A 21,774-nucleotide genomic window follows, 5' to 3' on the forward strand; every position below is an offset into this window, starting at 1 on the left:
ATACAACATTTATGTTTAAAAATCTTATAAATGTATAGCATGTTTCAAAGGTATTTTTTTACAATAAAGCCATCAAAACAAATTAATTAGAAAAAACATGCTTTGTTGCGAGCTATAACGCCATCTATTGGTTGGTGCGAACAACAGGTATCGATACGGCAGGCGCCGCGTTAACTTTATGCGAATGTTGTGAAATGGATTGTAACGCCATCTATGGTCTCTATAGGGAAACGCAGGTTCAAACGATTTCTACGTATATTTTTCAATTTTCTAATTTTTTTTTAAATTTTATGCTATAAAAAGTATCCTAGGAACTGCTCCACTACTTAATCTATGCATATACCAAATTTCAGTGCATTCTATCCGGTAGTTTTTACGTGATAGCGTCACATACAGACGGAGGACAGACAGACAGACAGACAGAAAAGAAAATTATAAATTGCAGATTCGGTATCAGTATCCGTTACTAAACATCCCCCATTGGTTTTTTTTTAAATATATTCAATGTACAGAATTGACCTCTCTACAGATTTATTATAAGTATAGATGAGGCTAATTTCTCGGGAGTTTATCATCACCAGGTATTAATACACAAAACAAAGTCACCAGTTGCGTCTGTCTGATTACGATAAACTCAAAACTTACTGAAAGGATTCTCGTGCGGTTTACCATCAACAAACCGATTTTAGATTTTTGGGGAAGGATTTAGTGATATTTTATTTAGGTAGATTTCTATAGATGATGGGGACACAGATTCGTTTTTAATTATTTAATAAATTTTAAAATATTTTTTTATACTTACATAAATTTTGAGAATAATAACGTGCCTTTGAACACGTGAGTCAAATGTGAATTTAGCATTATACAAATAAACGTTCTGAAATAAGGAAATAATGTGCTTTTTAATCAACAAATATACAAATATACTACTCATATAGCCGGTTTCAGAATTTTTGAATAAGCATCGATTAAAATAGAATTTGACGGAGATTTTTGTACATTTGCTGTCACTTTATCTACCGGATAGGCTATTCAACACTTATTCTTAAGCTGTACACCCTAAGGTTTGTAAAGATATGCGTTAAATATGAGGTATGTGTTATAGGGGAGGAGATATTCAGCGCGGAGACGGGCGGCACGCTGTCACGTCGACCGCGCCGTGAAGACTTCGCGCACGATAACAACGCACGCAACACTCGCCACTGTCTCAACAATGGTAACACTAACATAACTCATAACTATGTATTATACGGCTATATACATGTACAATAGTATGTCCCCGTTACTGTACTTATTACTATTCAAGTATGTTACAGGAATTGTAGCTTGGTGAAGTGCCAGTTTATTCTTACCGTAATAGAGTAGATACTAAGTACCTTTACTATTTTCCTTTCTTAGTTTCTACATAATAATCGTTTTTGTAAGTAATTGAATGGACATATTTCCAGGCCTTTTATGGAACACTAGACATACCGTAGCGATTTTTTTGTATGAATAGGCTAACTTTTTTTTAAGTACCGACATAGTCTGATGTTGTATCGTTCAGTTTTATAAATAGTCTAAGTTATCAAGAACTTGTGTTAACTTCGAAGGCTTTACTAAAGACCCTGAAACAATTACTATCGTCTAGCCTCAAAGTATTTATATAATCTTTAAGCTTCGTTTATTAAAGTGAGCATTTTTCTTACGTAATCGCTTGTCTAGATGTTAATCTCCACTTACAAAGCTAACTAAATGAAAGAGCTATTTATAAAGAATTTCAATTTCCAGTGCTTAATAATGTTCATTTCGCTCAAGTTGTTTTATATGAAAATGCCGATGAAATGTGAACAGGAAAACCGTTTGAGAAAACCGAACCGTTTGACTACCAAAATACCTGTAGTATTTGCTCGAGATCCCAAATAGATTATCCCAATCACTGTTCTTATAGGAACCCTTAGCCGTCAACGAGTTTCTTTGACCAACTTTGAAGTTTGTTAACTGTATCTGTTCTCTTTAGTTCCTTTAATATGTTTTTGATACTTTTTATAGAATTTCTGTAAAGAATTTATTGACGTTGTATTTTTTTAACAAATAAATTTGCGTACCCGGTTTAGGTAATTCTTCGTCAGTTATAAAATTCACCTATAAAGATTGACTGATTCTTGTGATATTATTTGTTGAAACACAATAAAACCTTAATACACGGACTCTATAGTCAAATACTCTATGTCAATGGTCATCTAATGTCACATTCATCAATATAGCGAAGAATTTACAGTGGGGTTAATTTCTGCAGACAAACATAATTATACTCCATCGCAATGCAAGTAGGAATGTATACGATTACTGCAAGGATTATTAATCCTAATGCCATTCCGAAATGTACGGTATGAATGAGGTATTACACATATTCTGTGTCGGATTCCATTTTAGTTATTGTAGTTAGGCATTCTGTAGTATAGCTATTATGAGCGTAATACGGTAGTGGGTGCATGCCTTTGATAAGGATGCTTGGCATAGTTACCCAGACGCACACGAGAGGCACGTACATAGGTGTAGACAATGAGCTTACGGAATTGTATTCATGTGTGCCACGCGACTGACGCGACCGACATCGTCATGTTATAATCCGTATTAACTAAGTGATGTAGATATCGCTTTCAACATACATTTACTTCAATGTTAACGCATATTTCACATTCATTGAGGGCGTTTCATGTTTTAGTATACTAGCTTTACTTATTTGATGTCTGTTGTGAGGCCTTTAACAGCTCAAACAGCTTAGTACAGAAGAAAATCACGTACCTATAATGACTAATAGATGGCCTCCAAGCCCGACTCTTGAAACCTTACCCTTTTAAAAACCACTTAATGTAAGCACTAAATAAATTAATTATATCTAATTCATATCAATATACTTTCTTGTGAAGGACCGAACAACAATGGTCAGACAACGGAGCGAGAGTGCGAGTCGCCTCCGGAGCCAGCCCCTCCTGAGGTTCCACCGCGAGGGCCTTCCCTCCACGTCACTCTTCGACATCGTCCCTGTGAACAGCCTGCTGAACCTGACCGCTTGTACCTGTCTGAAGGTAGGTGCTAGAATGATAACGTATGAACGTTACAATTGTCTAAAAATTCAATACTTAATAACTTTCATATCGTATCGTTGTACTTAATTTAAGTTACGTCTTGTTTTTGTAAACAAGAATACGGTATTTTTTGGCCAAAACAAAGTCAAAGTCTCTCATACCGTCCAAAGGCCGAAAAATCACAGAAAATCCGTCTTTTTTTTATAATGACAATATAAGAAGTTTAATATTAAGCCATGTAAAATATTTAAACAACACGTAAAACATTTATGATTAAACTGTCTTCAAAAGAAGTTTAATCCATTTCTAAAACATGTATTTATAAGTATCGAGAGGTGATAGAAGGGCAGACGGCTATTATAATATGAAGTGACTTCAAACTTTACTTTTATTACATACTAGCTGACCCGCGCAACTTTGATTGCGTCTCATAAGAGAATGGGTTAAAATTTTCCCCGTTTTTGTAACATTTTTTACTGGTATTCTGCTCCTATTGGTAGTAGCGTGATGATATATAGCCTATAGCCTTCCTCGATAAATGGGCTATCTAACAGTAAAAGATTTTTTCAAATCGGACCAGTAGTTCCTGAGATTAGCGCGTTCAAACAAACAAACAAACAAACAATCAAACAAACAAACAAACTCTTCAGCTTTATAATATTAGTATAGATTATAATTTTAATATGCTACTTATGGGACCTATTTAACATACGAGTATATATGTATCTGGTAAATAAGTACATGTACAAAAAATACATTAAAAGATAACTTACAAATTAAAAAGTTGATTTATTTATCAACTGTAGCGATTATCTACCACTATCATCTATCGAAAACTGATCAGCGCCTCTAGCGGACGCCATAAGAACTATTTCTGCAATACGTTTACGCTTAGGTGCATCGACTGTAGAGAATCGCGCTGCTTATAGACAAATTGCTATTATCATTTCTATAGAAACAAACAGTGCCTATTTTTACACCTACTTCTGAGTCCAAATGTATGCTGAAATTATGTTTAAGCCAGGCTGTGTATAATTTAAACTGCTTCCTTTAAAGTCGTTTAAAAAGTACAATAAAATAAACACAAACTAATTTAATTGTTTTGTTCGGAACACGCAAATTGGAACAATATACATTGTAGGTACCTTGATTTTCAACTGCAGATATGTGTGTACAGACTAGCAAAACTTGGCGTACAAACTTTCCTTTAATCTAAGTTTCAAGATAAGGGTACTATAAAATGTGGTAAAATTTAATAGCGGAACGATTTTGTGGTAATAACGCAATACACATTTACAAAATTTTAATTGCGATCTTTTGCATAATACTATGCAATATTTTATTATGATAATGTTGACTATTAGAAGTATTTTGCAGCATTGAAGATGACATTCTAAATTCTGGTTCGTGAAACTAATAAAACAGTACATGTGAGTGGTCTGTGCCCTCTACTATAACATGCTCATGTAAAAGAACGTATCAGATTCATAGCACGCATACATTGCTGAGTCGGTTCTTCTGATGAGTTAGCTTATTAAGTTTCCGTCGTAAATGTACAACCGCGTTAAGTAGGCCTTGTTCTTGTGTTGGTACTTTGGGTGAAGTTTAATCGAATCGCATCGTCGTCCGTACCAGACCGCGGCGTCGGCACACCCAAGTTTACTCTCGCTGACAAATTAGCCACTTGATCTCGCTATGCCTCAGGCGTGTATACGTAAACAACTTGGCCTTTAATTTCTTTTACTTCTTTCTTTTAGATTTTAGGGTTCAAAGGTACGAAACATCTGATTTATATTCTTTGTAGTCGATTTGTATTTGATGATGTAATTTTTCTTAATCAAATAGCTATTTTCTCTTACACTTGGAGTAACGAATTTTAAAAATAATTTATGATTAACATTTTCAATTTTATTAGATTTGCAGATATGTAAATATTGTGATACTGTTTGACAACATGTGAATACTTATACCATAATGTTATAAATTTTACATATAATTGGTATTATTTTTTTAAAGATTATACATATTATATTATAGCTCATAAATTGCATAAATATTATAGCTCTTTTCGTGGAGACAGAACCTTTAACGCCAGAGGATATCGCTCTTTTTATCTTTTTCTACCCTTGTTTATACTTTACTTTTTCATTAGCTTCGGAGGACTTGTTACTTTGTATTTTTTTGGCTTAGTAAGAGCAGATTTTCATTGTGCTTTTAAATTTATAGAGCGCGGTAGTGATACACCACGGGTCAAATGCTTAGTCGTGTCTCAGTGCCGTGACGAAAGAAGAAAGCTGCTAAATTTGATTTGAAGGAGAACCCGACGCAGGATGAGTCTCGCTTTGATGTGGCCGCCCCTCCTCGCCCGCACCTAAACCTACCCGTTGAAATGGCGCGCACTTACAGAGAAACTCTCACCGTAATTTAATTTTTATGATAGCGCATTGTAAGCGTCTCAGGACTTACTTTCATTTCGATCATGGGCTACCACTTTATTTATAAACTGATAAGATTTTCTGTGTTTAATTGATTTAGATCAATTATCTCTAGATGTCAGCCAGCATATTGACGAATGTTAAATCAACGTTAGCGCTGTTTGAAGTAGGTAGACACCGAAATGAATTAGGCAAATCTTGATTCAAACAAGAAAATAGCTTCAAAAGGTCTCGAAAGTTTAATGGAATCGAACAGGCCGGGGCCGAAGTAGTCGGAAGTTTGCGCGGGTGACAAATTGGGCACTTGACCCGCGCGCCGGGCGAGCCTCCCAGTGCTTGTTTCTCGAGGACCGTAATAAGTTTAACTTAAAGTAAACTATATTCCATTCCCTCTAATTTGCCGTCGCGCTACACTCCTGCGATACTTTTTACAGTCTCAAATTAACATTTCTATTTATCCGTTTAAAAGTAATTTCAGGTACTCTATAATTCAACATTGCAGCTCTGATTTTGCTCGCCGTTTTATTAGTGTTAGGTTTGCTAATTTGTTTGATTCAATATGAATGAAACTCGGGCGTAAAAGAAGGGTAGTAAAGCGGAGTATTTGTGGATGCAATATTATTTCGTAAGAGGAGTCGGCATCTCGACTCCAGAGTCTTGCTTGAAAATTGAAACCTCCTCGGAGATTCGCTGTAATTTAATTTTTACGATGCCGTATTGTTAGAGCTTCCAAGAAGCGGTGTTTGCAGTTAAAACTCAAAAGCAGTCTTCTTTGACTATTATTATAATACTGTTGTTTGAATTAAACAACAACTTACCTGCCTTTGTTTCTATACTGAGGTAATGTTTATCCCGTTAATGCGATACGTTGTTATTAGAGCTAATTGGACTCAATTTATGTTGTTGCCGTTACACAATGTTATGGAAACTTTGTTTTCGATCTCTGATTATTTATATGTTTTGTGTACACAGCTCAGGCTTGTTTTCTTTCTAAGAAGTATCTCTGACAATGTTATCGTTCTACCAAAATGATAAATAAACAAATGTTAGACTACATGTTGAAATAATGTAAGTAAGCATTATTATTAGATATATAATTAAGAGTGTCTCTCGTTATAATTAATAGCTGAGCCTTTTTTAACCAACATACTGTAACACATAAGAACTATAAACATTTCGACTTTACCCAATAACTTATTGAAAAAGTAAATAATTATCGTATTTTCCTTTAACGATATTGACGTCGACGTAACAATATTTTCCCGCAATATCATACGTGCATGTTATTATGTTATAAAGTTATCTGTATTATTAATCCATGTAGCTTCTGCGGTGTATTAAAATGAGTTCTTTTGCGATCTCATTATATTCCGACAGCCGCTTTGTATACGTTGCCGTGTTTATTTCTCTCTCTCTTGATGGTGAAATAAAAACGTTATTACTTCGTATAACATCGTGGTGAAATTTATGTAAGTCTTCATGTTCATTGTTGGTCTTCTGAAGTTTGACAGACTTTTTGGTAAACTGCTGAATAAAATCTAGGGACAATCTTTTAACTTTCAAAATGCAATGATTTTTCTTACACATGCAGCCTGAGATTGATTCTCAATTAAATTTCATTATTTTACAAAAATCTAGTTAACCGTTTCGTTGACCTAGCATAATGCACTGTGCTTTGATTCTGGGTAGCTGGCCCAACTCTTACTCATAAATTGTCAAAGTATGTAATTCACATGAACAGAGCATGCCTAGTGCCTACATGTTATATTTTAGTTATTACGTGACGCAATTAGATATAACATCTATTCGCCCATACATCAATGTAGAGGTAGACTAGAATACCCCAAATTGTCACACTCCAAGCAATGCGAAGTGCCTCAAGAATGTAGTTTACGGTATGATAATGCTTGATAAGATAGCACGGTTTTAAAATTCACCTTGCTAAACGCATATAAAAGTAAGTGAAAACTGCAGCGGTAAGCATATTCATAAAGTTTTAACCGCTCATAAAAATGACGTCGGTTGAGATCAAATCCGACATTGTCGTGTTGTGAGTGGAATGTTCTCGATCGAGTCGCGGGAGAGTTTTAAACATCCCCAGTCCGGAAGGCACTTGAGTGCTCATAAAACACTCATGCCGTATAGATTCCTGTCTACTTGTGTTATTTGCCTTCCTCGAGGTGACTTCATACGAGATTTATTGGATCGTCAATAATATTTGCGTGCTTAACCCTAAGCAATAAAAATGTAGCCCTAGTTTTGGATATTCGAGGCGACCATAACTCAAAAAACCTGTATTGACGACTATTTCAGTAACACACAATCGAAATACTTCAATAAATATACATAGTCAGCAAGCATACACAAGACGTGTACTTTGTAGAATTGACTAACTTTTCGTCGTAAGATTGCAACGAGTAATATGGAAGAATAATAATACCTGAAAAATAAAACGATGATGTTAAAAATGTCTTATACAGTAGATAGCAATAAGTATGTAGTTGAAAGTAATAAATTAAAGAGAGACATTATTCAAGTAACAAGCGAGTGTGCGATACGTCACAGTAAGTTGGAACACTTTAAAGTTTTTCCGCGTAGCGGTGGTGGCGCGGTGGTGGCGCGGTGGTGGCGCGGCGGTGGCGGTGGTGTGCGGTGCACATCCAGCCGTGGACGGAGCGAGCGGGATAAATGATTGATGGCGGCCCTCCAAGTATAAACTCGATTATCCGTTGAGACGCGAACAACTTACAAGTTTTGTGTAACGATGGATCAGGATTATTTGAAACTTTCCCCCACGGGAAAAAATCGACTCATGACAATCATATTTGAGTTGAATATCAATGACAATGGGGTTTTCTCTGAAGTATTTGCCTTACTTTTTGAAGAGCAACATAATACAGCACGATTCCATCAGGTAACTTTTGTGAACCCCGACCAATAGTTTCTATGGGTTAATGCACAGCAATACATACTCGCTAACATTACTTGTGTTGTAGAATATTGCTCAACCATATTGGTAATCGTTGCTCTATAATATAGAAATTAACTTTTATAAACTAATAACTTTCTTTTAGTTCATGACAAACATTTTTGGTTACATATAGTTTAGCCAGTTTGCTGTACCTACTTATTTCTGTTGAATAAGCCTGTAGCACTGTTAGGTATGGAAACTCTATGGCCTCAGGTGGGATAGGGAGTAAATTCAGGAAGAAGCAATTACGTGTGTACTAATAAAATCAAACTGTGATTACCGTTGCGTCGTTGAAGCGTGATTATTGTGATATGTAGCCCCGGGATTTACACACTCAGGGATATTAAAACAGTTTTCAATAAAGCAGTTTAAAAAAAACACCTTTAATATTTATTTAAGCAGTGCTCATTAAAATAAGTATTGTGTTCGAAATATTTAAGAAATGTTTAATAAAATACTGTCTGTACTAATCAGGCCATATTGAGAGATTAAATAAATTCAAAAGTTTCTGTGAATTGAAAATCTGTAGGATTTGATCACTTCTGAAAATTAGTAGCAGAATGCGCACTAATGATGAGTTGGGGTGAAAACGAAAGCCGAGTACGTTCTGCTCCAACTTTGCTGAATTATTAAATTTTCCAATTTTCAGCACCGGCCTGTACCTAATAACATTTGTAACTAGTAAGTGTATATTGGAATTTTATAGACTGTACTACAGATTTTATGAAATTGCAAGTTTTGAAATTTTCATGAGCGCTCACTTTCATTTTGATCTTATGAAGTTGGTCGTCACATGTCTGGTTCAAGATGCCCGATCTTGCAGTAAAAATACGACTGTGAAAAGTATATTGTATGAATGTATTTAAATTTATATTTGAGCACTTGTTAAGAATAACATGGTGTCAATAAGACTACAAATATTTAAGAACTATATAGTCTGTTCTCTGACCTCTAATTCATGAAGGCGGTTTTCTCTCTAAGCCTATCAAGGGACCTGTAGCTTAATTCTATCGACTACCATCAACCGGTTGGTCATCGAAAATTTTTGTATGAAAATATCATCAGCGCCTCTAACGGGCGTCGTAGGAACTATTTTGGCAGTACATTTTAAATGTCAAACTTTCGATACTCGACAGTAGCCACTGTAGAGAATCACGCTACTGAACACACAGCTGAACCTGTCACGACGCATAACGTTAAGTGTGATGTTATTATTATGAAGTATCAATAATATTATTTTTCTCCAAAAAGCTACACTTGTCTCCAAAAAGGGGTATACTGTCTCTGATAATCTCTTAAGGATGTAAGCCTCTCAGATTGATTCACGAATTCAAGCATACATTAAGTGGTGCTACTTTATGCGCATCTGTACCAGTTTACCCAATTAACATACCTATACCAATATTAATATTTTTTGCTGTCACGTTTAAAGACAAAACGTAATGTTTGGCGGGAAAAAATAACAACATACATTTTGGGTAGTGTTTTTTTTTTGTTTAGGAAAAGAAACCAAATTAAACTCTAAAATCAAGGGTACAGTGTTGGCAAATAGATCGTGGCTGAGTGTTTAATATTAGCAAACCTAAGGGCTTTAAATGACCGAAGGCATGGCGGTACTGTGCGCGCATCCGTACACTTCAATATTAGTTTGTTCTGTGGGGACGGTCGGCAGAGCGCGACGAAGCAAAATTGTTTTGCCGTTTATTATTCCGAGTTTTAATCAAGAAAGAAACTCGTGTCGGGAGACGCCGACCTCTGGGAAATATCCACGATGTCGCCACTGTGATCCGCCCCGTCCACATTAATCGTGTGTAAAATATCCAGCAAAAAGCTCATTACGAGCTAGCTCGTTTCTCTCTCTGTACTGGACTGTGTTTACGCCAAACTTCGTGGTAGTTACACTAACTGCAGAGTGCAGACAGTTGCGACAATATAATAGCCGAGCTGCGACAGATACACTTAAACAGCGTTTATTACGACAAATTCTATTGTCGCATCGAGAGTATTGCGGTATTTGCTGTACCTATGTTTTTTTTATGTCTTCAAAATATTGTAGACATCGGAATAAGTTTTACAGACTGTTTCTTTTTGAAACATAAGCGGAACTTGGTAAGAATATCAAGCAATACTGGAAATAAATTGCATACTTTGATAGAGCGTACGGCGCGTCACTCAGGTGGAAACTAGGAATGTTCGCGCACATGTAGGGGAACGAGCCGAGGTGGTGGCGTCTCGACGCAGCACCGCGCCCTACTGTCGCTCACAAATGCGATTTATTCGGGCTACTTTGCAGACTCCATTTTGTTATGTTTTCGTATTCGGTAAACTAATTCAGCGTGAAGTGCAAAGGGGATTGCTCGTATATTACGAATTAACTAATAAACCTATTTATTGTATTAACTTAATATATATTGATAATCCAAACCTTGATTTTTAAAATTAGGCCACCAGATCTCCGTTTCTAGGAGTGATAAAGAAATCAATAGGTCTCTATCTATTCCGGTCATGTCGCACAACAAAGTATCAGCCGCTTGCGCTACTCTCATTTACACTTAATCCTATTTGATATATTGGCCCATTACGAGCGCTGTCCCAGCTTGCTTCTCGCTCAGATTGTAAGAAAATACCGCGTAACGATGGTCGTATACCTTTATTGTCGGACAGTCGAGCTGATATCGGCGACGGTTGGCGACGAAACGATGTTCACAAAAACGGTAATACCCATTCCCCGCACCAATGATCAGGAACAAAGTCGGATCATGTATATGTAATATAAACAATTTCCACATAAATTGGAGATAGGAAAGTAATATTGATTGATAACCCAATTTATGGTGCTCCCAGAGTGGAATGTTGTCGCGTATTTCGCGGAGTGCCGCATCTGAATGACAGTTTATCATACATTCTTCTGGGTGCCGTTCCGCAAAACTTGAACAAATTGGATCGCACTTACCGGGAATATAATACGTATCACAGTTAAGTGCAACATACTTGCAGAAAACTGCAATGCACGTCTCTGATATCAACGCTTCAGTTACTTGATGCGATAAATAAATTGCGCTCCAATTTCTTTCATGAAACATTCGTGTACGTTCAAATATTATGGTTATAAACCTCATTAGAATACTAGCCGACGTGAATTTTATTAGAACAAGTAATTATGGTTCAAGTTAAGTTCTTATGTTGGTCTTTCTTAAATGTTCATGTTTGTGGGTACTTAACTAAGGACTGTACCGCTAAATTCTAATAAAACTCTTCCAACAAAAAATCTCAAAGCCAAATCCTTTTAAATAGGCTGAGTTCTAATCTTGAAGCGTTTCAAAAATCTTAAAGCTGTTGAAATAATCGCAGAGAATTAAATTTAGTTAAATATTACAAATTGTATGGTGTAGATAAAGTGAACAAAAATAAATTCAATACCCGCTATCAAGATTCGGTATCAATCTATTTTGTTTGCACGCTTCCTTTCGCCTAATAATAAAGGCGGGTGAGGGGAGCCTTTAAAAGTCGGTTTTAAACGTGATACATTATCAAAGTGGCGTTGCTTTAGAGCTTTCCTCGGTATCGCTGAAGCGACTCGCGGATAAATGATTGATGGCCGAGCCACGTCACACTGCGCTATCACGCGCGACTTTCACTTTGCTACAACGAAAATATTTTACACATTCCGTGCCAAATGTCGGATGAAATGAGAAAGGAATCTCAGAGCCAATGGTGCCACTAATTATTCAGTCCATCCATGCGTACATGTATTAGATTGCTTGCAGTCTGCATTATTACACGTCTGTGAACGTACGGAGCATATCTTTTTATAATACTTTAATAATGTTACGTTCGCGAGGGAGCAGCTAGAGGGTGCGTCGGTCCGTCTGGTGCTGCGAACTCATAACATCATAAATAGGATTCGACGAGAAAGTTTTCCGACACGAATCCGTGTCTGTTTGTACATCATTTCCTTATTTCAAAATATTCAAATACAGGGTGGGTCTCGGTGCGAGTAGATATATCACACTGTTAGATTTGGCTTTGAGGAAAACTTTAAAGAGCCGCAAAGGTTCATTTGAATGGAACTTGGTGTATAATTTGCATACTTATTTACATTATCTCTGCAGCACACAAGTGGGGCCCTTTCATTATCAAATTCGCAACACAGGGGCGGCGGTGCGCGCCGCGCCGCTTGAATACAAAGTTGAACTTGAAAGTGATTATCACCAAATTCCATGCAAAAAATATCACCCGATTAGCGACGCAATAAAACTACCAATGGGTGTTCATGCAACGTATATAGTCGCTTGATAAATTGAAATTGGGTCTTTACTTGGTACTTATTTTTTATTGACAAGAACTAGTTACATCAAAGAAAGACTCTGAATATAAATCGAGGAAAAGATTTTCTTTTCACTGAATACGTTTTGAAAATAATGAAATTAAACGAATCAGACTTTTATTTTTAGGATATCAAATAGCAATTTGCCATAACGAATCGAGAGGTCTACGAACTCGCGTAGAGCTACGATCTGTCTGCTACGGGGTATTATAAAGTAAGTAATGAGAGCTTGAAGGTTAACGAAGCTTTTTCTCAAATTGAGATGCAATTTCATCCATTTTTTTGTGTGTTTTAGTTGAGGGTCGTCGGCACGGAGATAATTAAATTCAACCCTTTACTAAGCAAAGGAAAGACTCGTAAATTAGAAAACTAAACTGCGGATCTCACCCCGGGATTCAATTAGCTGCTAATCATATCTGGAGGGTGTGAACAGATCGATCGTGCTACCCTTCCGTATATATCAAGTGTACATGACGTGACTCCAAATAACTCATTGTTTATTTGTTTTATTATCGAGTTACCTTCCTCGTTTTGCCTATAAACACTTGTAAATAGAATAAAACGGCAATATTTGAATACGAATAAAGATCTATAACGTGTGTGACTAAAGTTTTGTGTGCCTTGAATGTACTCGTATTTACGGACTAGTAGAGAGTTCGGCACCTGCAGTAGTGACTATCAAATAAATGTACCGATGTATTGGGTTCATGAAATGTATCTTTGTTGCTGCGAGTACATCCGGAAACGACACCAATAGCGAATGCACTTCAACGAGCGCTCACATTTCCGATCCCTTTTCAACCGCCTCTCGCTCGCAGGGCTTCTTTCATTGCTATCTGTCGCTACTTCGTTGAAAAATTTTGCCAACTCATTCAACCGTAAACTCTTGCATTGCACTGATATGTACTTTATAGCGAGTACGTAAATAATGGCTGGCGTGTCAGTTAAAGCGATCATTTTTCTTTAACAACATCCTTATTATGTCTTCTGGCAATGGCTTAACGAGCACTGAAGCACTTTTGTGTGAAGTTTTTGTTCTGTTTGTATCAGCATCTATTTATTATGGTATGTGTAGAGGAGTTTGTTGAACTTCCTTAGTAGACCGTTATTTATGCATACATGCTCCGATCAATCTCTCTATAAGTAATATATTAGTATTTATCATAGTCAGTTATTTAAAAAAATGTTAAATCTATACAAATGATGTTATGAATAGGTACCTTTAGTTTTGGTTCACTGATATTAAAGCGCGTCTAATAGTGACGAAGTGTTTGCGCCAAACTATTTAGTTACCGCAAATAGTTGAAAAGGAACGTATTGTTATCGCACGTCGTTGCCCAAGAATGTGAACGACAGAAAGTTCGCCGACGATTATACCACGCAAACTATCACGGAACACCAAACTATTGACCTGGCTTGAACATAGACAGCTTTTAATATCATGAAATTGCCTCGACATCATTTAGTCGCTGCAAATATTACTTTAATCCCAGAGCAATAAAGTTTAAGCGTCTGAGCTTGCGGGGAATGCAATAAAACCTTTAGAAATTAAAGGCGTGCTTGTGAAATCTCTGTCGTTTCTTTCTAACCAAGGTCAGGCGGCGTATGAGTCGAGTGTTGTCTCTATTGCGTGAGCATCGCGTTTATATTGCGAAGGCGGCTGCAAGACGACGGCGATGAAAATTCTTGGTACCTCAGTGTTATCTTATGAGGCAGGTTTACGTTTAATATTATGTTATCATGTCAGAAATAAAATGATAGCTGAGGGTGGATTTAATATAGTTTATGAACTACGAATTCAAATAGAATATTCGCTCATGTGTGGAAACATTGACGTCTTCAAACTGTTATTGCGAACGCGTTTTAGAGTAAACAGTTTCACGGCTGATGCTCTATTATAATACCGCACTACTACTTAGATCTCGCTTATCTTTATCTTATAAAATCTTGTGGATCTTTCTTATAGAATAAACCTAATTTAAAAAATAGTGAAGGTTTTTTTTTATTCCGCAATCGTAATTTGGTTTCATCAATCAAGTAGACTGTTGCCGTTTGATAATGGAAGGTTTCTAAGTCACGTCTATCCGCAATATATTCCACTAGACTGGCAAAACCTAGCTTCGGCAAAAGTCCTTAACAGTCCGTTTTTTACTGCTACTATCCCCCTGAATGTCCTCGCACAGGGCGGGGTTGGCGTCCCTGTAAAAGCAGGTTTATGACTAACACGTGCCGACCCGAAGGATGTCGACTGAGCCTACCATATTGATCACACTAAAAACTCACAAAAACTTACCTATTTTTGGATGTGATGTTCCAAGAATATATTTTCTTTAGACCACTTATCGAATAGAACGTTGGGGCCTTACACGTGATTAGATACACAATGATATTTATTTTGAGTTATGGAGTATGTGGATGCTCGCAACCAATCGTCTATCGTAATGTATTAAAATCAAATACTCGAGAGTTAACGTTCATAACCTAATATTTGTTTCCAAATATTTTATTATTGTTGTTGTTTCTGACAAATACGAGTATTAATATTGAAACAGTTGTTTTCATTGTCTTTGTTGACGGAGTACTTTACTATCAAGAATTGTAAATATTTATTATGTATCATGAATGTGTTTTATATTATTAAAAACATAAACAATGTACATATAAATGAGTTCATATAGATTACATAAGATCTATTTGTTTTAACGCTATAATATTGCATTTTGTTTTTACAAGTTCAATATTTTTTCTTTACTCTTAAACGACTTTAACTTTTTAAACGATTGTTAATTAAAGGTTACAAACAGTGTAATTGACATTTCTTCATTAAGTTGAAGTTTGTCGTGTGTTTATGCACGTTATTAGACTATCTAGGAATTGTAAGCAGGTATTTTGCAACAGTACCTGCTGTATATAGAGTCCTTTCTGTATACTTATCAATATTTTAAATTTAGTTTGTATATAGGTATCATTCATATTCTAGATTTTTTCAGATAAAGCAGCTCAAATGTACCGTCGAAACATAATCACAGTCAATTTGGTAATAATATAAAAATCCATCACGATATCGTTGGCCGGTGAAAAAAGTTATTGGTTAAGTTTTTCCTGTTATGATATTAAATGCGTTGCGCTATATTTGTCAACAGAGGAAAGTGATGGATCGTTTATAATTTATTTCTTCGTATGGATACCGCCGCGCCGCCCGCTTTACAACCAGCGTCAGCAAAATTGGCTCCTTGGGGACTTTTTCTCCAATTATCGGTGAACGGCGGGGTCGGTATTGTTGATCGGTATAAAATACGATAGGAAAACCTGTCTTTGTGCCGCACCGAAAGTATATTAAAGCGATAAGGGTAAACAAATTGCAATACTTGTGGGCCTTATTACCCGTCACATCAATCATAGAACCCCACAAGTATACGATTACGTTGGCAACGTTTCGTTTCGAGTATCTCAATCGTAGTGACGCTTCCGTCTACGTATGATTTATATTAATAAGCAGTTGAGTAAAAATTGTTTTTTCTTCTACTAACTAATATCTACAAATACTTTTTGTCTTTAAAGTTATTACAATGGAGATAGCGCAGTCATCGGCATGATTTTAATATCTAAAAGCGATTGAAAAATTGGCGTATATTTATTTTAAATTCAATTTCCCGTACAATACTATTGATCATTTCTTAATGACGGTCCAAAATTGCACGTCCTAACATTGAATAATAAAATAAAAGTATATAGATCTAATATTGCATGAGTTTAATAAAAACCGTAGGTAACTGGATGAAGATCTGGATATTTTTGAACAGAATATCGAAGATAGAGTAACATCTAATGAATGCACGGTATATACATACTGTGAGAAAATAATGGCTTCAAGCAGAACATCAAAGGAAGGCAGTATCATGATTGACTTCAGACAATAAGTGCTTGCATAAAACAGCATAAAAGTAACCCAGACGCAGCAGAAAAAGGGACATAAAGAAAACTCTATTAATATCGCGTTTAATCACGGACGCCACAACAAAAAGACAGGAGTAGACTTTATGAGCGGCTGTTTACAGTAGCAAATAATAAAAAAATGTAATCGACAGTGTGACGTCACAGGCCAGTGAGCCGGAGCGAGCGGGCGGGCGAATACGAGAGATAGCCTCGGCCGGAAATTCAATCAGCTCGCACGGAGATTCGATCAAGATTGGGCTAATTAAAATACCTAACTTTTTACCTAAATACACCTTCACATCAACTCCAATATACCATGACTCGTTACAAACCTTATGTTGGTAAATTACATTTTCATTTGAAATTTTAATTTGAGTTTTTTCCATATCGGTAGGTACGATATAACGGGGAAATGTAATGGAGCGGCGATATAAATTTTTATAACGTATTTTAGCACTTTAGCAAGAATACGGATGGATTTGACTTTTAATTACGGTACCGCTATCCGTATGAGGTGGATAGTTAAAAGGGAACGTGAGACCGAAGTGACTCTCGACTTATTTATTGTCCACTATAGAAATTCAATATGGTGGCGATCCGACGACGCGGTAGAAGGTAATTAAAAATACGTCACTCGCAGCCGACCTTTCAATTCGTGCATATGTCGAAATTCGGAATGAATCATTTCCCGTTTATATTTCTACGTTACCGTCGAAGCTGCAAGTCCTATTTATTGTTAGCTGATGGAAATACACCGCGGCTTTTTGTTAACTGCGGTTTGACAATATAAACATATCGACACTACTAACTATTGTTGGTTGTGAGTCAACTTTATTGTGTTTGAGGTGCTTGCGGATATTTCATTATTAATTCTATTAATAAATTTAGGAAACAGTTCAAACCATAGCGATGAATTGTGTATGTATTATGTTTGTTTCTGTGCGACACGCATTTTTGTATTTGAGTTTTCTAACATATATTTTGAGAATAACAGATTGAGTGTGACTATTTTATACTTCAGATACTTACCTACATATATACATTGAGTGTAATATCAAAGTTGTATAATAGTGTTCGATATTGAATCCTTCTGAATACAATACAACAATACCTTTGTCGTACTATCAAGATCTTGGAAGTAGGCGATGTGAATTTGGCATAATATCGTATTGATATTCTCTGCAAAGATACTTGTACTATTAGTATTATCCTACGCGTTATTTCGTCACTAGGGAGATGTCTTATTATTCACTGAGCGGGAACATCTCTGTTTTGGTTTACGAAATTAACTTAGGGTACGCCCTAAAGGGGTATTTTCCTTGTTCTAAAGGGAGACATGTAGATTAATGGTGTTAATAAAACATATCCTTTAATTGTAGATAGTAATTATGTTATTCAATATTTAATAACAAGACGTTCTGACTAATATTTGTAAGTGCCTTTCTTGACCTTTTCAAACACTTAACTATTGTAACTATGTACTTAGTTTTTATGAATCATAAAACACATTTAGATATTCTATATAGTACGTACTTAATTAATAGTTATAATCTAACAATACCTCAGGGTTTAATAAATGCATAAGCATAAGGCTTTATAAATGTGAACAGTGTACGTGAGCCAGTCGTATATTACGGGCGGCTCGTAATAACTTGAAAGTACTGAATGACCTGAGGTAATACATTAGCGGGGAGCACATCTGGTCATCGCCGACGAGTGCTGCCACCTGATTTATTTTCCGTATCCATCACTCGGCCGCGTTCAGCTGAGACGTCTTGTCTCCCCTCTTTCACTTTAATCGTTCCACACTTTTACAATGACCCATTGTCCATCTCTAGCCGTCAAATAAAGCACTATATTACGCAACCCGCTTAAGTATAGCGATGCAATTTATTTTGTGAAACGTAGACCACCCAAAATAAAATACATGATATCTACCTCTACATAAATTAACACCAACGAAAATAGAAACTGAAAAGTAGCAGCAGCCAATATGACTCTTAACACACAAAATGAACGCAAAAGCAAAATGAATAAATGTATGTGTTTCGTAGATTCACCTGTCCGATTAAATTCCCGGCGGCTAGCGCCCCAGTCTAATTTAGCGTTAGTGGCACAAATTCGTTTAACATTTAAATTATATTCTAGCTGCCGATTCAAACAACTGTGTCCTGAATTAATAATGTCGAAAATATTTAGTGGCACACAATTTCGCTAGATTTTCAGATTGCAATTTGCATGTTAAACGTCAATCCAGCGGCGATGCGTCGGGCCCTATCGCTGAATATTAATGCGACGACGAGATTTTGTTTTACTTTGTGGAAATTCGATTATGATGCAAAGTAGGTGACAGTGCAGAGACACTCACGTGCACCCAACACCTCGACCTCCGCCGTGTGCTGCCGCCTCAAAGTCACTCTCAAACCTTTCATATCTTTAACGATTTACTTAATCAAAAACATTCATTGAGTAATACAGTTATCTAATATATTTTATTAGTTTGAGTATGAAATCCATTATGAGCAAGTTTTAATCCGCTCCAGGCTCATGTTAGTACCTAAGTATTAACTTAGTTGAGACCGCACAGCTAATGTCACACAATTTACTTTGAAATCTAATGTGATGAATACTCTAATTGCATGGTCTGATAAACAACTTACTGCGATTAGGTACATGTGTTTTATTTTAATTAGTTCTGCATCTTCATGTTTACATTTTAAGTGTCTAGATAGACATACGTATATACATTTTTATTACGAATAGAAAATCGGTTTTACGTGAAAATATTTATAACACCATATAGGCAAAGTATAAAAAAATAATGTTATTTCACTTTACTTGTGACGTGTTTAAAATGGTGTCAAAGACTGTAAAGTAATATTTCTTAAAATAAAAATCAGAGTTCACCAGCAAGAGTGATTTTTTCTCGTGAACACCCCTAAACTACTCGTAATGGTGTTTACTCTTCGGAGGGAGAGGTCAACTACTATTTAATCTAGCGTGAATGATTTATTGATGTTTTGAAATTCTCTGGCTAGAACGTAATATGACCCATCTAAAAAATACTTTACTTAAGAAACAGCTTCTAAAAGTAAAACAGCAAGAAACATAAAACCAAGAGAATTTTAGATGTCCATTAAAAAATTAAATTACTGTAATTAAAATTAATCACGGGTGTAAGACAGTCCTGGACGCCGAAGCTTATAAAAGTGATTTTTTTGCGTGTTGATCAAAATATACGCCTCTCTTAATGAAATTACGCAAAAGTTTAACCACCTGTTCCGAGAGGGATGAACACGGATCGCGGAGTGGCGGGGGCGCGAGGGACACCCGGCTCTTGCCGAAATTTACCTACTTGCTTTAATTAGCCTTGTGTAGGTTTACCGGCGGTCATTTTTCTTGTTTAGCCGTAATTGATAAAGGGCGCGCTAGCCCGCGCCGACCACATCAAACGCTGCACCCAACATTCCCATGTTTCAAGTCGTTTACAAATTATAGCAGCCTGCGACATATAATATATACCTAGTGGTAGTAGTTGCGCTCACAAATATTATGTTTACGACGTTTATGGAACTAGTCAATGCAATAACTTTCCAGTTCGGCTTTTCAATCTCTCTAAAGCATTCAATGCTTAAGCCCATACGTGCACACATGATATCGTGTTTACGTATAAAATTTACATACAAGCAGGCTTTTAAGTGGATTGAATGAAAATATTAACAAATTGGCCTGCAGCTGGATTAAACAGTAAATTCTCATATCCTCGTATTAACGTTTCCCCTTCGGTGAAGGGTGACCGGCCCTGTGGGCCTGTGAAGGGGATGCAACCTCAGCAATTGCGTTAAATCAGCAGCACTATTGGATTAATATCGTATCGTAGCCATACGTCTACTCGATTATATAAAATACTATGAATGCATCAAGTTTCGTCGTCAACTGTGTCTACAGATACGCAAATAAATTTAGTTGTAAGTTTTGTCGGGGTGATCGATAAGGTCGAGTGATTTGATTTGGTCGTCGAAGGCCCGACTCGACGAGTTTCTTTTTGAGGGAGGCGCCCGTGCCTACAGAACTGTCGCAAGACCAATATTGCCAAGGAAATTAGTTTATGTAAAATGTAGAACAGGAACGAAAAATATCTAAAGGAAAAGTGTAGAGGGAATATTGAAATCAATTCAGTTTGCCTGTTACTCCTGCGTTATAAGAAGTCATCTTCGTGAAATAAAATTACAATGAAAGGAATACAGGCACTTTTATTTTTGTAGACGAAATATTCAAGTGAGAGACGGGCATGTTTTACAAGATATGGTGTGAGCGCAGATTATGCAAATGTTAGTACACATACTTAGTGCGTTATTTGCATAAACAATTAAAATATCAATTGCTCGGTAATCGTTTCGGTGAACCAACGAATTTCAATTAAAGCTCTAACTGTGCACGTGGAAAATTCATGCCAAATTCGGATTTAATTAAAATTTTCATACATAATAGATTTTGAAGCATAAATTTCGCCACGTGTGAGGTCCATTTAACAATACTTCTATTGTTGTATCTTTAAAGATAATCAACGTACGTCGTTATAGAAACATAGAGTATGTTAATATAACGTAGATTATGCATAAAAGATGACTTCATATATTAAACACGTCAGTCGGTACACAAAGGAAACGAATCCGCGCGGTTCATTATTTCCTCGTGCATAATAATAAGCTTTTACAAATAATGCGATGCGCTATTTGATCGGTTAATTTTCACGGACATGACTGAATAATTTAGTGAATCAAATATGTACAATAGCATTACCGTATTGTGTAATGATATCTGGTGCATAATATTAATTAATGTGTTTATCATAATTTTCAGTGCAATCACTATCTCATAATTAACAGCTAATAGCACATCATAATTTACATTTGACTTATTTAGAAAATAAAATGGAATAAAAAGTAGTGCAAATGCAGGTAAATTTTGTGCAACTTAACTACATAAGTAGGTTATTGGTTATTATACGATACATTTAAATTGTTATATTTT

At 36.1% G+C, this 21,774-nt stretch overlaps 1 protein-coding gene across 2 annotated transcripts in view; it reads left to right on the forward strand.

Moving 5' to 3' along the window:
• Positions 1 to 21,774, forward strand: part of Ten-a (Teneurin-a transmembrane protein) — a 258,111-nt gene that overhangs the window by 84,265 nt on the left and 152,072 nt on the right. For both annotated transcript variants that reach the window (XM_076116852.1, XM_076116853.1), the window contains exons 5-6: positions 1,106 to 1,216; positions 2,913 to 3,071. In XM_076116852.1, the coding sequence (XP_075972967.1) occupies positions 1,106 to 1,216; positions 2,913 to 3,071 (270 nt within the window). The remainder of the gene's footprint in view (positions 1 to 1,105; positions 1,217 to 2,912; positions 3,072 to 21,774) is intronic.

Source organism: Anticarsia gemmatalis, chromosome 7, assembly GCF_050436995.1.
Source record: "Anticarsia gemmatalis isolate Benzon Research Colony breed Stoneville strain chromosome 7, ilAntGemm2 primary, whole genome shotgun sequence".
NCBI classification, from domain to species: Eukaryota; Metazoa; Arthropoda; class Insecta; order Lepidoptera; family Erebidae; genus Anticarsia; species Anticarsia gemmatalis.